This window comes from Gopherus flavomarginatus, chromosome 6, assembly GCF_025201925.1.
Source record: "Gopherus flavomarginatus isolate rGopFla2 chromosome 6, rGopFla2.mat.asm, whole genome shotgun sequence".
In the NCBI taxonomy this organism is placed as follows: domain Eukaryota; kingdom Metazoa; phylum Chordata; order Testudines; family Testudinidae; genus Gopherus; species Gopherus flavomarginatus.
The window spans coordinates 97,577,165-97,591,549 of NC_066622.1; the positions used below are offsets into that span (position 1 = coordinate 97,577,165).

The 14,385-nt window shown below is 46.8% G+C and overlaps 2 protein-coding genes across 3 annotated transcripts in view; both read right to left on the minus strand.

Moving 5' to 3' along the window:
* The window catches only part of CDH23 (cadherin related 23), a 561,993-nt gene extending 559,266 nt beyond the window's left edge, over positions 1 to 2,727 (minus strand). Inside the window, exon 1 of the mRNA XM_050959265.1 lies at positions 2,652 to 2,727. The gene's annotated coding sequence lies outside the window, so the exon portion shown is untranslated. The remainder of the gene's footprint in view (positions 1 to 2,651) is intronic.
* The window catches only part of SLC29A3 (solute carrier family 29 member 3), a 31,010-nt gene continuing 18,681 nt past the window's right edge, over positions 2,057 to 14,385 (minus strand). For both annotated transcript variants that reach the window (XM_050959510.1, XM_050959511.1), the window contains 3 exons: positions 9,082 to 9,308; positions 7,159 to 7,321; positions 2,057 to 4,245 (listed from right to left, as the gene is read on the minus strand). In XM_050959510.1, coding sequence (XP_050815467.1) covers positions 3,567 to 4,245; positions 7,159 to 7,321; positions 9,082 to 9,308 — 1,069 coding nt within the window. In that variant the 3' untranslated portion in view covers positions 2,057 to 3,566. The remainder of the gene's footprint in view (positions 4,246 to 7,158; positions 7,322 to 9,081; positions 9,309 to 14,385) is intronic.

The following is a 14,385-nucleotide window of genomic DNA, read 5'->3' on the forward strand; positions in this document are numbered from 1 at the left end:
AGACTCACATACCACATAACAAGGAAAAAAAAACATTTAGTCCCGCCCAGAGCTATCAACAGGCAATATTTTAATTATGGCTTTACATTTGCAGACACAAGAGATTGTATTTAGGCATCTACCTGATTTGCAGTTGCAATCAGCTAATTAGAAGTGCTAATGCCATTGTTTGTGTCTGTACAACTGACTGAATGTATAAAACTGGATGTTGGGTTTAAGCCTCTTTTTAAAATATCTTACCCCGAATGGAGGTTTTATATATATATATATATATATATATATATATATATATATATATATATATATATCCCAACAGAGTTCTATTCCAGGCTCAGTTTTTTTCTGCAGAGAGAATGAAAATTATCCGATACTGCATACGGCTTATGTGATATAGGCAAAAATGTTAGTGGGAAATAGTTACGACCACAAATGTCATCTTTATGCCTTTATCTGTTGAAGTGAATTTGAGTTCGGCTCTCCAGTGATGAGAGACTAGTGCACTACACAACAAAGGCTCCTAATTCTTCACAACATTGCAGAGGTGACAGGCACCAGTACAAACCAAGTTCTATTTTGGTTTAAAACAATATTACACACCCACCTGCGCCTTGGGCTTCTGCAGAATGGCTGTCAGTGGTAGAGGTGCATTTCAACTGTACCACCTGGTCATTTAGCTACCTTTTAGAATCTAAACAAAAATGGAATTTAACATGTATCAGCCTTGGCCAAGCTGTATTATATTTCCACGCAATGAAGGCCAAAGGATTAGTTCCTAGTGCAATGACAGTATTCCTTTCAGTTTTTTAAAGCCTATGCCACGCAAAGTCACATTCTGTAAAGCTTCTCCTTCTGCATCACATGCCCTGTAAATTTTCCACTCATGTCTGGATTTTATGTTTTAAAATTACCTATAAAGCTGAACTGTATGTGTGTTACCAATGATCCCAGACTAAATACTGAAAAAACACTTAGTTCAGTCTCAATAACTGCTGTCAATCATGATAGGTTATATGCTAGCCATGTATTATTCTGTATATAAAGTAATGAAAGCCAGCAATGGGTAGACACTTTGTGCAACTCTCAGCTATCAAAACTGAACTTCAATTTTTAAAACCTTATCATCTACTGTTATTGCCCACATAGACCACAAAAAAGGAAGACACTCCAGAACACAGGACACTGGCTTCAGCAATTAGGCCAGATTACTTTCCAGTTAATATTCTGTCAAGTGTTAAATAGTATAGTTAAATAGTGAAATATATCTTTCAAGTTTTACTTCTTAACTATCCATACCAAAGCCTGAAAACCTTTAAATAACCATCACAGAAATGGCACTGCATTGGCAGCAGCATGGCATGCAGCCACACCACCTGGACAAAAATCTTATGACTTACCAGCACTAACTCTAGGCAAGTTCTAACTCCCAAGATTATTCATCCCATAGCATCTCTACCATGAGAACTAGTTGTGGTGGCACTTTGACACATGACTGCTGGCACATTAGGAACTCAAAGGAGAGACTAAAATCTAAAAAAGGTTACCAGCTGAGGGTGAGTTTGAAACAGTTATCTAGAAGCAAAAGGCTTGATATTCCTCTTTCAATTCTTTGAGACATCAAATCCCGGGATGGGAAACATTTTCCATGGTTATTTTCCCCAGAGGCATTCAATTGTAATGATAATTTACAAAATTAGGTGGCAGTCAATCTCCTTTTACAGCATATATCCATCCAATTTTAGAGTAAAAATATAATCAGAACTGTATTTAGTTTAGTTTGTGCTTCATCTAAATTTCACAGAGAAATTTAAAAAGCCATCCTATTTGGAGACAATCTTTTTGCTTTATAACATCTCCTTATTCTGATAACAGTATAGGCCAAATTTATCTAATGCCAGATCACCAGTGCAATCTTTCCCTTCCCTCACAGCCAGTCCATTTGAATTAACTGGGGTCTCAATGTTTTTCATACAGTGAATTTAGTAAACATAATAAAGTGCTCCCTCTAATAAATCTTTTTTTTTTTAATAAAATTTCCTCCTCTCAACACACACTGTAGAACTTTAAAAAATATCAGCAAAATTTATTATCATTGGATCCTTTTCAGTTTAAGATTTAATTGGTCACCATTTGGTAGGTTTGGGGGGAAAAAAAAAAACCATTAGTGCCCATTCACTTGAATTTGTGAAAGTTGCCACAACATGAACCAGTTCAAAGATTTAGGTAAAAAGAGCAGCACAGGAAGTTTTTTTTTAAAAAAATAACAATAAAGCTGCTAATCATTCTACTATGCCAGTCACAGAAAAGGGATGTTGTCAAGTCTAGTAAAGCACGAAGTATTACCCAACTCTCCAATAGTATCTGCAGTTAAGAGTGAGGAGATCTAGAACATCCCCCTTTCAATGCTTTGCCCAGTCTAATTTGGTATGACGCAGGCACTGGTGTTTCCACTCCATCCCTAAGGAAACTATTCCACAGTCTGATAGATCTCATTGTTAGGAAGTTATGCCCAATATTCAGAGTTTTTCCTTGTCTCAGAATAAGCGTATACAATCCAAGTATTGTACTTTGCTGTGGTTTCTCCCAAGAATAACACTTCACTGCTCTGTTCCACATTATACACATATAAACAGCATTAAAAGTTATACACTTACCCAATGTCAGCTGTAATAAGCAATCCTAAATAACAAAGCAGTGTTTATGTACATCATATGTGGGAAGTATTCCACAGGGAAACAGATTTCATTTTCAAGGTCCCACAGCATTAATTCAGTAATAAAACAATTATAAATCCTCCAAGAGTGTCCTTTTAAATTGTCCAGCAGAAAATAGTGAGGCCTACTGAAGCATCTGAAAATGTTAGGTCTTGCAATGTTAGGTCCAGCAGAGATATGAAAGAAGGCAGAATTGTGGGTGGAAGTAAAAGAGCAACATTTGGTGTGCATCCACCTGACCTAATGAGTTGTTCCTGGAGATGAAGCTTTCGCACCATCACGATTGGCATTCTGGACTAACCCCTTTTGGCACAGCCTGTGGGAATTTCCCCACAAACCATGGGGGGTGGGGGGAAGCTTGTTTATTTGTTCGGGTTCTTTTACAAAACTCATTATTAGTTCACCTCTACCATTACCAGTCACTTGAACCAGTTTAGTCAGCCTTCATGCTTGGGAAGCCAGCAAATAGTTAATATAAGACCAAAGCGATAACAGACATGGTGACAGCAATGAATAGGGTACATATCAAGCTCCTTTTTGAGCCTAGAGAATCTCTGCAGATGCTTTGTTTCTCCCCATACTAGCTAGGCACTCCTTTTATAAGCTTCTTAAAAGGAGCATTTCACCTAACTTTCAGGTTCAGCAACTAACCCTGCTGCTTTCCCTCAACTTTCCTGCCCACCTGCTTTTCAAGAGCTTGATTTCCGAGTCCCACTACACCTGATCAGGATCAGAGGTTCAGGAATGTAACTTCACAGATTTGAGGAAAGGAGCTGGTTCTTCAGCCAACTGCTGGCGGCCTCAATCTGGTGCTGCCCAAGATGATGGTAACACCCTCACTCTCCCACCTCTCTTCTATATTAGATGGACCAAAAGAATTGAGCAGGCAGATCCCAACGCCAACCCTAATGTCAGGTAAAATGTCATCACCACCCCTGTTGCCTCTGCCAACTCTTTTGGCAAGATCTTGGGGCCATAGATGATAGCTAAGGTACCCAGGTAACCATTGCTGAGTCCTAAGAGTGCAATGAAGACAGCCGGGTAGACATCTTTGTTGAAGATTACCATTTTGATATGAATCCGAGGCTGATAGTTACATAACATGAATAGGGGTAGTGACAAAGTCCTCAGGAGGACCAGAACAGGGAGCAGTTTGCTCTTTGGGCCAGGGGCCTGGATCCAGGCGGTGATTTGCCGTCCACACCAGTCAGCAAAATTGTACAAAAGGAAACTGGTGAAGGGGATGAAGTACTTATTGGTCCATAAGCTCCCCGAGTCCTTATTGACAGATTCTATGCTGGAGGAGATGGAAGGAAATATGATGATAGAGATGAAAAAGACATAGAAAACACAGAAGCCCAGGACAGCAGTCTTCGTCAGGATAGGACGTAGGGGTGGGATATTTTGGACACTGGTCCCTTTGGCTGGAAATGGGCTGTTGGTAATGCCTTGTGACTCATCTGCTCCCTCTAGATAACTGCTAGGCAATACACCAGCTGCGTATGTGCTACCCTTGTGGCTTCTCATGTAGTACCTGAAAGGAGAGAGGAAGGAAAACTATCAACAACCCAATGAAATCAAGAGTGATAGCTGCAATGAGAACAGAAGTTGGCTGTGCAGGAAAATCTGGCATTCAACAAATAAGGAATTCAGTATTTAGCTTATATAGCTTGTACTGCCCACCTCACCAGAAACTGATCCCCTCCCCAGCCCAGAATTCAGAGAGAAACCTTGTCAACAGGGAAACGAAGGACAGAAATTCAGTACAAGCTGTGGCAATCCCCACAGTTTCTGTCAGTGGATTCTATTTTAATAAAGGGTTGCACATACAGACTACTTCAATGACCTCAGGATTTAATAGACACACAAAGATCACATTCCTCTTCCTTGCCAAGATCCCACTCCTCACACAATATGGGCCCATGTCAATCATATCATGGGGGAGTGTACAAAATACTTCAGTTTCCTGTGCTCTTCACTGTACAATAAAAGAAGGCTTGAACAAAACAAAAAACAGTATCTCCTTGTAGTGAGGAGGCCTCACTCCCCGCCGCGCCTGAGAGGTACAAGCCAGAACAGACGCGGCAGTGGGCAGGGTCACCCCCACCTGTCCCCGCCCCCCGGAAGTCAAAGGGGCGGGACAGGAAGTATAAAAGCCCGGCCCCGGCACTCAGTTGGAGGGAGGCTGCCAGAGAGGACAGATGCTGGTGCCCAAGATCCCGCCGGGCCCAGCCTACCCTGTGCTCGGTACCCGGAGGAGCGCTGGCCTGACCTGCCCCGCGCTCGGTACCCCGAGGTGTACTGGCCCGACCTGCCCCGCGCTCGGTACCCGGAGGAGCTGCCTGAACTTCCCAATGCCCAGCACCCAGAGGAGCTGCCTGAGCTTCCCGACACCCAGCATCTAGAGGAGCTGCCTGAGCCACCCCACACCCGGTACACAGAGGAATGGCCTGGAGTTCCCGATGCGCAGTATCCTGAGGAGCCCAGGGTCTGGGACCCACCGGCCGGCGCCGGCGGATGGCAGGTACCCAGTGAGGGGGAGATTGGAAGTGGCCTGGGGGCAGCCGACCCCAGTCAGGCTGCAGATTCACCTGAGCCAATGTCAGTGTGTTTCGGTCGGGATCCCCACTGACCGTCAGCGGTGTTAGCCGCTACTAGGGCCCCGGGCTGTGGAGTGGGAGGGCCTGCGTTCCCCCTGCCACCCTTCCCGGGGTGGCAGACTCCCCCTCTCCCTGGCCTGAGGAGGTCATTCAGACTGGTTGTTTGCTCAGCCCCTCCTGAAGGGCCTGAGCCCTGAGTCGCTTGCTGCCCCACCCTGAGCCAGGGCCTGGGCTTTATACACCTGAACTGCTTATTGCCCCGCCCTCCCCCAGGGCCTGGGCTTCTAGACTGTTTGTTTGTTGCTCAGCCCTGCAGCAGAGGGTCTGAGCCCACACCTAACTGTATATTGTTGCTCAGCCCTGCAGCAGAGGGCCTGAGCTCCCCGCTAACTGTGTATTCTGGCCCAGCCCTGCAGCAGAGGGCCTGAGCTCCCCGCTAACTGTGTATCGTTGCTCAGCCCTGCAGCAGAGGGTCTGAGCCACCAACTAACTGTGTATTGTTGCTCAGCCCTGCAGCAGAGGGCCTGATCCCCGAATTAACTGTGCGTTGTTGCTCAGCCCCGAGACCGGCGGCCAGAGCTCCCAACAGACCGTATATTGCCGCTCAGCCTTGCAGTAGAAGGCCTGAGCTCCTAAGTGACAGTATATTGTTGCTCAGCCCTGAGACAAAGGTCCGGAGCTCCCAACTGACTATATACTGTTGCTCAGCCTTGCAGCAGCAGGCCTGAGCTCCTAATTAACTGTATGTTGTCGCTCTGCCTTGCCGCAGAAGGCCGGAGCCCCCAGGAGACTGTGCATTGTCGCTCAGCCCAGAAGCGAAGGGGTGGGACCCGGGCCGACAGAGTGTGGTGAGCCGGTGTGGCTCCCCTCTGCCCTCAGGGAGGGTTGAGCCCCGGTCTCACCCTTCTACACTCCTGCTCCCACATGAACCTACCTACATCATCACAAATGCACTCTAACTAGTGCTTTTTATAGAATTTACTCAAATCCCCATGGACTATCCAACTCTCTCCTCCCAACCTGAATGTGTCATAACTAAACAAGAAATGCCTCCGATGCACAGAGATGCCCAGCTATTCACAGGAGGGCTCAACAGACATTTCAAAACCAATCAGGCTTGGATAATCCAGAAGTTTAGGAGTCTAAAATACTGGTATGTCCCACTGGTTACTGCATAAACCAGGGACCTGTTTGGCTATCATCTGTATGTTTCAGGGGTTAATCTGAATAAGAGTCATCTTAACTACTTCTGATTAAGCAATTCTAGATCTGCTTATGTGGTTTCAGTCACCCCCTCCCCCTCTTCCCCACAAAGGTAGCTTTTCAGAAACTCAAGACAAGCTGCAAATCCTCCAGTTTCTGTCTGTCTGTGGTTTCTGTCAAATCAGGAAGATCATAAGAAAGAGAACCAGCAAAGGAACTGAACACAAGCAGCAAGACAACAAAGCACAGGGTGTGTTGCATGGCCCTCCGAGCAGGGTAGGAGAGAAGGGGGATTCTTGCAACAATCAGACAAGCATATGAGCAAACAACATAAAAGGCAAGACTGCCGAATGGCAGGAGGCAGGAGAAATGGGCATCACATAAGACTATGATTTTCCTGATCCTTTACGCTACACAATGAAAGAGAAAGTAGGTCCCCAGATACCTCATTTGCACTGCTGTTCTTACTGCTGGCTTTTCACACCTCAACATACTACAATTATGTACTTTGTAGCTCTTATTAAGGAGAAAAATACCTCTCTGCCTGCACCTGAGGCATATTCACCACATCCAAAGTCTATATCAGGTGAACCGTGCTTAGGATATTTGCATAGTCAATGGCCTGGTGGCTTGACAGGCTTTACCTGGAGTATTCCAACTTGGGAAGAATCAGGTATACCACAATGCAGACAATGATGAAGACATCTGCTGTCAGGAAGTAGGCTAAGGCGCTGTCTGTAATATCAGCTGCTGCTGCCAGGTCCACCACCGATGCCACAGCACTGACTGTGCCCCCCATGGCCTGACCTACATGGGGAGAAAAAGCAAAAATTCAGTGTCAAAGAAGCATCTAATAATGCCCAGCTTATACTGGATCAGCCAGGCCCAGACACTTGGGTAGACAGCAGCTTCAAAGTCGAAATAGAGGGTAGGTATTAGAGAGGTGAGGGTAAGAGGCTTGCACCTAGGAATTTCAGAAATGACTTTTAACTGAAATGTATAGGGCAAACTTCAGTGTTCTTGGAACAGAGCCACTGGTAGCATTGGCCAGAGCCATACACAGAGCTGGCAAGTGCTGTGCAAGTGCTCGCACACAGCTTACCCAATGCGCCTCAATCCTAACCTATGAACACAGCTTGAATTCCAGCGCCAGGTCTCTCGACACAAGGCAGCCAATCGCTGCAAGCTGCATGGTAGTTTTGGGATGTAGAAAAAAAACCAAATATTTGACTAGCTGAAAACCACTAAACTCATCTCGTCTGACACAAGCCTCATTGTAGTCTAGGCCTCCAGAGGTGAAAAGTCAGTGCATTAACATGTTGGATCATCTAGTTACCCCAGATACAAGGCTTCAAAGTCAGCAGCCTCGAAAGGGAAAGCCCATCTGCATATTTGGTATTGCCTATACTTCTATGTTGGTCTCAAATCAGCTATTTATTGGATCACAACCCCTGTTCTGTACTAGTTGTGTAGTGAAATGGGAGCCTCGCTTTCCATCCATCCTTCTCCGCCCTCCAGCAAGGATACGCAAATCCACCTGGCCCCCACGATGTGTTTGGTGTGCTGGGCCGCAAGGTGGATCTCCTATGCCTAGTTTCAGAGGGCAGAGAGTTAGTTACCGGATCAGAAACCCACGCTTGGTTTTCTAAAATTGGGAGTTTGATAGTCTCTCTCTTTTACCTCCCAAAATGCAAATCAAGTTGCCAATACCACATACACATTTTTTACAACAGAACAGCCACATCTGAGACAAGCTAATTTCCCTCACCGGGAAAAAAAAAATTATTAAAACATTCCTGCCTTGGCCCAAGGAAGTATTTCTGAAGTCACTGTCTTGATTTCTTCCCCCTCATCTCTCTTAACATTCTAAATGCGTTGCAAGGTAGGTATCAACAACAGCCAAACCTCCAGGGACCTCATCATTCATGGCTCTCAGCGTGTCCCTCATCAGTTATGGAAATGAGCATAAATGTGGAATATAAAAAGAGAGAGAATGCGAAGTTTAAGATTTCTGGAGATATAAACAAACGTGGAACTGAAGAATATTCTTTCCCCCTATAGAAAAATCTACTCTGTGGTCCTTTGTCTCACATTGTTTAGGGGAAATTCACCTACAGGATATGGATACCAAGGATCTGGTATTCTCCTTGTCTCTTCTGAGAGAACAAATACTGTTTTATACAGTGAAGTATGGCAGTCTACAAAACATTTACAGAAACTAGAGAGTCAGCTCACATGACTGGCTGCTTTTCTTCCTTGGGAACTTCCCTTTATCTCAGTCTCCTTTTTTTTTTTTTTTTTAATATAAAGGAAAGGTCATGTTACTTCAGCAAACATGCAGCCCTCATTATCACGTCTAAATGCAAGATGCAGCAAAACCTCCACCAAGATGGATCATGTGCTACAGAACTGAAAGCATGGGTCACAAAACTAAAACCCATGATTCTAAGCAGTTTCTAAGCTCTCTTGTCAGTCTGTTTCTCAGTGAGTGGGTAGTTTTCCATTGAAAAAGTTAATCATTTACTTACTGCCACCGATTCCATTTTGAATATCAGAGAGAGATTAACCTGAAATGAACGCCTGAGAATTCTTCATGGGGAAACAGCTTGTCAGGCCAAAGATGCTGCTGGAGAAGATGGTCGAGGCACTGCTGACTATAACCACGCAAACTATGGTTATGACAAAAAAATGTCGTGTCCATGTGGATGTGTCCATTTTCACCAACACAGTGATCACCACGAAGATAGCCAGCATGACAGCCAAGGAGGACAGAATGCGGATGCTGGCAGATACCCTAGAGAAGAAATGCAATGGTTTGGGTTTTTTTTTTATAATGAAACACTCCCCATGTGCTGGTAGTACTGACTGTCAAAATGCAGTGTACAAGTGTGTGGCTGTCACCCTGTACCACTTTTTAGAGCACACACTCAAGATGCCGCACCACAACACGGGATCTTATAATGGAGTTGTTTTGGAAGCCCAAACAACAGCCTAGAAATGCATACTATGGCTAAGGCAGGCTGCTGATGTGCCAGCCAACTGGGAGATAATACAAGAGCACAAAGGAAGCCAAGTGGCTAGAGAAATAAAGCCAGCGTAGAAGTTGCTATGAACTAATTCCTCTGGGGTGGAAAGGACCAAGAAAAAGGGGGGATATAAAAATAATTATTTTAAAGTGTTTTGATATCAACTTGATGATTTCCAAATCTTTCATCAGCGCCTGTTCAACTCAATAAGTCTATAAACCCAACCAAGCTGTAAATATCCATTTCTAACAGAAACAGGAGATATTGCCCTCAGAAGAGCAACACGCAGCAGCAACAAAGTCTGCTTGGGGAATACTGCAGGCTGGGTGAAAGCAATCACATGCTTGTCACTACAAGATAATTAGTTACCTGAACAGGAAGGTTACTTATTATAGGCACACAAGACTTTATCAGCTCACCTTCAGGGCAGAGGAGGGATGAAGGAAAAACGAAGAAAAAAGGAAAGCTAAGCTAGCAATCAAGATCTAGAGATGAAGTGTTGAAATACATTCCTTTCATCCTCAGATACAAGGTCTCCTGTATTAAACCTTATTCTCCTAGGCAGGTCTCCCAGGGACCACAATATGGTGCATCATGCCTCATAGTTACTCAAACTACAAATATTGTAGTCTGACTGGCCCAGTTTTAGTAGGATGAAGGACTCCTAACAAATGCCTTGTGTGCATGGAACACCTTTTTGAAAAGCAATTAAAACACAAATAATTATATCTGGTCAAACAGGAGCACTGATATGAATACAAGTGTATTCACATACCCACAAGGAATCAGCACTACCTGGTTTTTGTTGTTCTCTCCCAAATGATGTATAAGAAAAAACTTTCATGATCTCATATGTGTTGGTATCCACAGATAATGCCGCGACTTTAAAACAGCAATAATGGTTAGCTTTTAAAGATGCTGTTATACTGAAGGTGGAGCATATGCTAGCCAGACATGCTGCATAATATTTGAACCACAGGGAACCGATTTGCTTAGAATTCTTCATAATGTTAATCTGCCTCATGAGTATTTATGATGTTGAAAATGAAACATAATAAAACACTTATTGATTATAGATGCACCAGTCAGAAGAATCTGTGATATGCAGGAGATAGATGCTACATTTAAATGTAATGCATTAAATACATAATAGTTTAGTGAAATGGCTACATTAGCAGTCTGAATGATATGCAAGAAAAACAAGAGCTATTTTCTGAAGTTATCCTTTGCTTTCTTTCCCTTTCCCCTGTTTGCCAGCAACATGCAAATACAGGTAACAACTGAGCACCTATTTTAGGAATTTATCACTTGGCTAATAATTACTATGGTATTAATGGTAAACATTAAAGTACCTACTCACTATGAAGTATATACTGTACACACCACATACTCACCTCCTGCCATTGTGCACTGATATGGCTCATCTTCAGACTAATTTCCATTCTTTCTTCAGTGATTAGAACTCACAGAATAAGGCAGGTAAAAGGGACTGGCACACAGGCAAACACCGTAGGTACAGAAAATAGAACTGTAGTTGCCAGTCAACAGGGAATCAAGACAAGTACAGCGCTATAGTTCTCTCTAAAAGATTTTCTCCTAGTGGGTGGGGAAACCTTTCCCCTGTGTCTCAGATTCTCTTGGCAGGGGGTAAACTGGTCAATGGGAAAAAGGCAGAGCTTCCTGCAGCAGGGAAAGCTACCCAGAGGTGGGTCTGAATGCAGCACAGAAGTGAGGGTAGCAATCCCACAACCTCTCTACGGGTATGTCTACATCTACAATTTTGCAGTGCTGGTTGTTACAGCTGTATTAGTACAGCTGTATAGGGCCAGCGCTGCAGAGTGGTCACACTTACAGCAACCAGCGCTGCAAGTGGTGTTAGATGTGGCCACACTGCAGCGCTGTTGGGCGGCTTCAAGGGGGGTTAGGGGAATGCGAGAGCAAACCGCGGGGAAGCAGGTCTCCTTCCCGGCGGTTTGCTCCAGTGTTCCCCGAACACCCCCCCCCAAGCAGGTCTCCTTCCCCACGGTTTGTTCTCACGTTTCCCGAACCCCCGTGCAAGCAGGTCTCCTTCCCAGCGGTTTGCTCCAGTGTTCCCCGAACCCCCCTGCAAGCAGGTCTCCTTCCCAGCGGTTTGCTCCGGTGTTTTTTGAACCCCCCTGCAAGAAGGTCTCCTTCCCAGCGGTTTGCTCCGGTGTTTTTTGAACCCCCGTGCAAACAGATCTCCTTCCCCGCGGTGTGCTGTCACGTTCCCCGAACCCCCCTGCAACCCGCGGGGAAGGAGATCTGCTTGCACGGGGGTTAGGGGAATGCGAGAGCAAACCGCAGGGAAGTAGACCTGCTTCCCCGCGGTTTGCTCTCGCGTTCCCCGAACGCCCCTGGAAACCGCGGGGAAGGAGACCTGCTTGATTACCAGAGAGGCTTCCTCTGGTATGCTGGGATACCTGTTTATTCCACGGAGGTCAAGAAAAACGCTGGTGAGTGTTTACACCTGATGACCAGCGCTGGATCATCAGCGCTGAATCCTCTACACTCGAGTTTCAACGGGTGTACGGCCAGCGCTGCGAACAGGGAGTTGCAGCGCTGGTGATGCCCTGCAGATGTGTACACCTCCTAAGTTGCAGCGCTATAACTCCCTCACCAGCGCTGCAACTTTGTGGTGTAGACAAGGCCTGTGTTTTGCAACCTCCCCATAACTTCTTTTCAGTCAAGACCCCCATGGTTACAACACTGTGAAATTTCATCTGTAAACATCTGCAAATGTGAAATTGACTAATTTTCAAATCCTGCGGCTGTGAAATTGACCAGAATGGACTATGAATTTGGTAGTGTCCTGGTTATAAACTATAGTAGCATTCAGAACACAGATTTAGTAAAAACTAAGTGCACGAAAGAACAAGGGCTCTGAGTCAGTCCATGTGGCGGTAAGAAGGATTGGAGAGGCATCAACCCACACAGCCTATTATACTGTTGGGTGCGAGCACAAGTGGATGCACAACACATGTGCGGATCAATGGGCATTGCTAAGAAAACCTTCTGGCTCCGGTGCATGGTGTGCATGCGCACCCCACATTTGGAATACTGTAGTAGGGTGGTCACTTCGCTTCTGCCTGAAGGTGAGGTGAGGCGAGTCACCGGCCTGCAGCGGGTGCTCTGGGCTGGAAAGAGCTAATTCCCGAGACAACCAGCAAGAGATGCCACGCTGGTGAGTCGGCACCTCACCACACGTGGTGAAGAATGTGGGCACACAGTCTTCCCCGATACAAAGGGCAGGGGAGGGATTGTGGGATTACTGCCCAGATCTGAGAGCGAAGAACGTGAAGGTGGTGAAGATGGACTGGTATTGGAGAGCCTGTGTGGCCCGGCTCGCCGAGCAGCAAGCAGAACTGATTCAGCTGCTGTGGGCGAGGGCACATAGATCTCATCGGGGGCCAGGCATCTGGGGCTGGAGGCTGGTGCCAGCCTAAAGATTGTTTCACCTGTGGGCAACTGGGACACTAGCAACAGGAGTGCCCCTATCAGGGACCCCACCTGGACAAGGAAGAAACTGAGGGGAGCACCTCCTGTGAGGGTAACGGGGGGCCTTACGGGGGAACATGTTGGGCCTGTAAAGAGCCCGGGCACACAAGGAGCGAGTGCCCCTCAGGGGACTTGTCAGGCCCAGGCTAGCCCTGAGGGAAGGGTTAAGCCTGAAACAGACAGTGGGAAGGCTGTGGCCAAGGGAAGGCACAAGAGGTGCTTCCAGTGCCACAATGAGGGCCATATAAAAAGGCACTGCCCCCTAAGAGAAAGGGGGAGCGCTGACAAAAGGGCCCAGTCTGAGCCTGACCAGACTGGAGGGACAGGGAAGGCTGGAGGCCCAAACCAGGAACTGTCGGGGGCAGAGAGGCCCCAGACAAACCAGGGAAACCAGACAGGATCCAGGACGGCTACGGTGGGATCTCAAACAGAGAGGGGAACCTACGTGGGAGCTGAGAGGGCTACGGTGGGGACCCAGACTGTTATAGAGGGAAGCAGGTGGCTCCACATAGTGGAGAGCCTGCAGCAGGAGAGGGATTCCCTGTGAGCCCAGCTGCGAGGGGCACTGGGGCAACAGGCACCCTCCACCCCGCACATTCTTACGGAGGGGGAGTATAGCAGGGTGGTCACTCTGCTTCTGCCTGAAGGGGATAAAGCAGCCCTGGAGAAGGCTGCAGCAGGCAAAGCTAGGCTGATTGGGGAAACAGCCACAGCTGGGGTCACACCCCAATCAGGCCACAACTGGCCCTATAAAAGGCTGTGAGCCATGAGCTCAAAAAGGACACTCTCTCTAGCTTCTGACAGAGAAGGACCTGGCTGCTTGGGAACTGAGACGGGTACCTGTGGTGGAGCAGTGCTGGGGAAGAGCAGAGGGAGCTGGGGAGCTCCAGCCTGATAAAACCCCAGGCTGCAGGCCTTGGTGAAGGCCTATGAAAGGGTACTGGGGCTGCAGAGGGGCAGCCCAGGGACAGGTAAAGGCAGCAGGTCCTAGCCCCCCCTTATCCACGAGTGGTTTACAAACTGCAGTCCACCCCAGTAAGCGGGGGCTAGATGATGACTGGCAGTAGCCACTGAGGCAAGGTGGGGATAGAGGCTTGGGGGTTCCCCTGGGAAGGGTGACCCAGAGACAGTGGGTTGCTGCTGGGGGCAGAACCCTGAAGTAGAGAGGTAACAGGATCCAGGAGGGACACGGGGACCAGCGGCGGGCAAGCCACTGGCCTGCAGAGGGCTCTCTGGCCTGGAAAGAGCTAATTCCCAAGACGACCAGCAGGAGGTGCCACGTCGGTAATTCGTCACCCCGCCACAAATACATATAGGGACCATCATTCG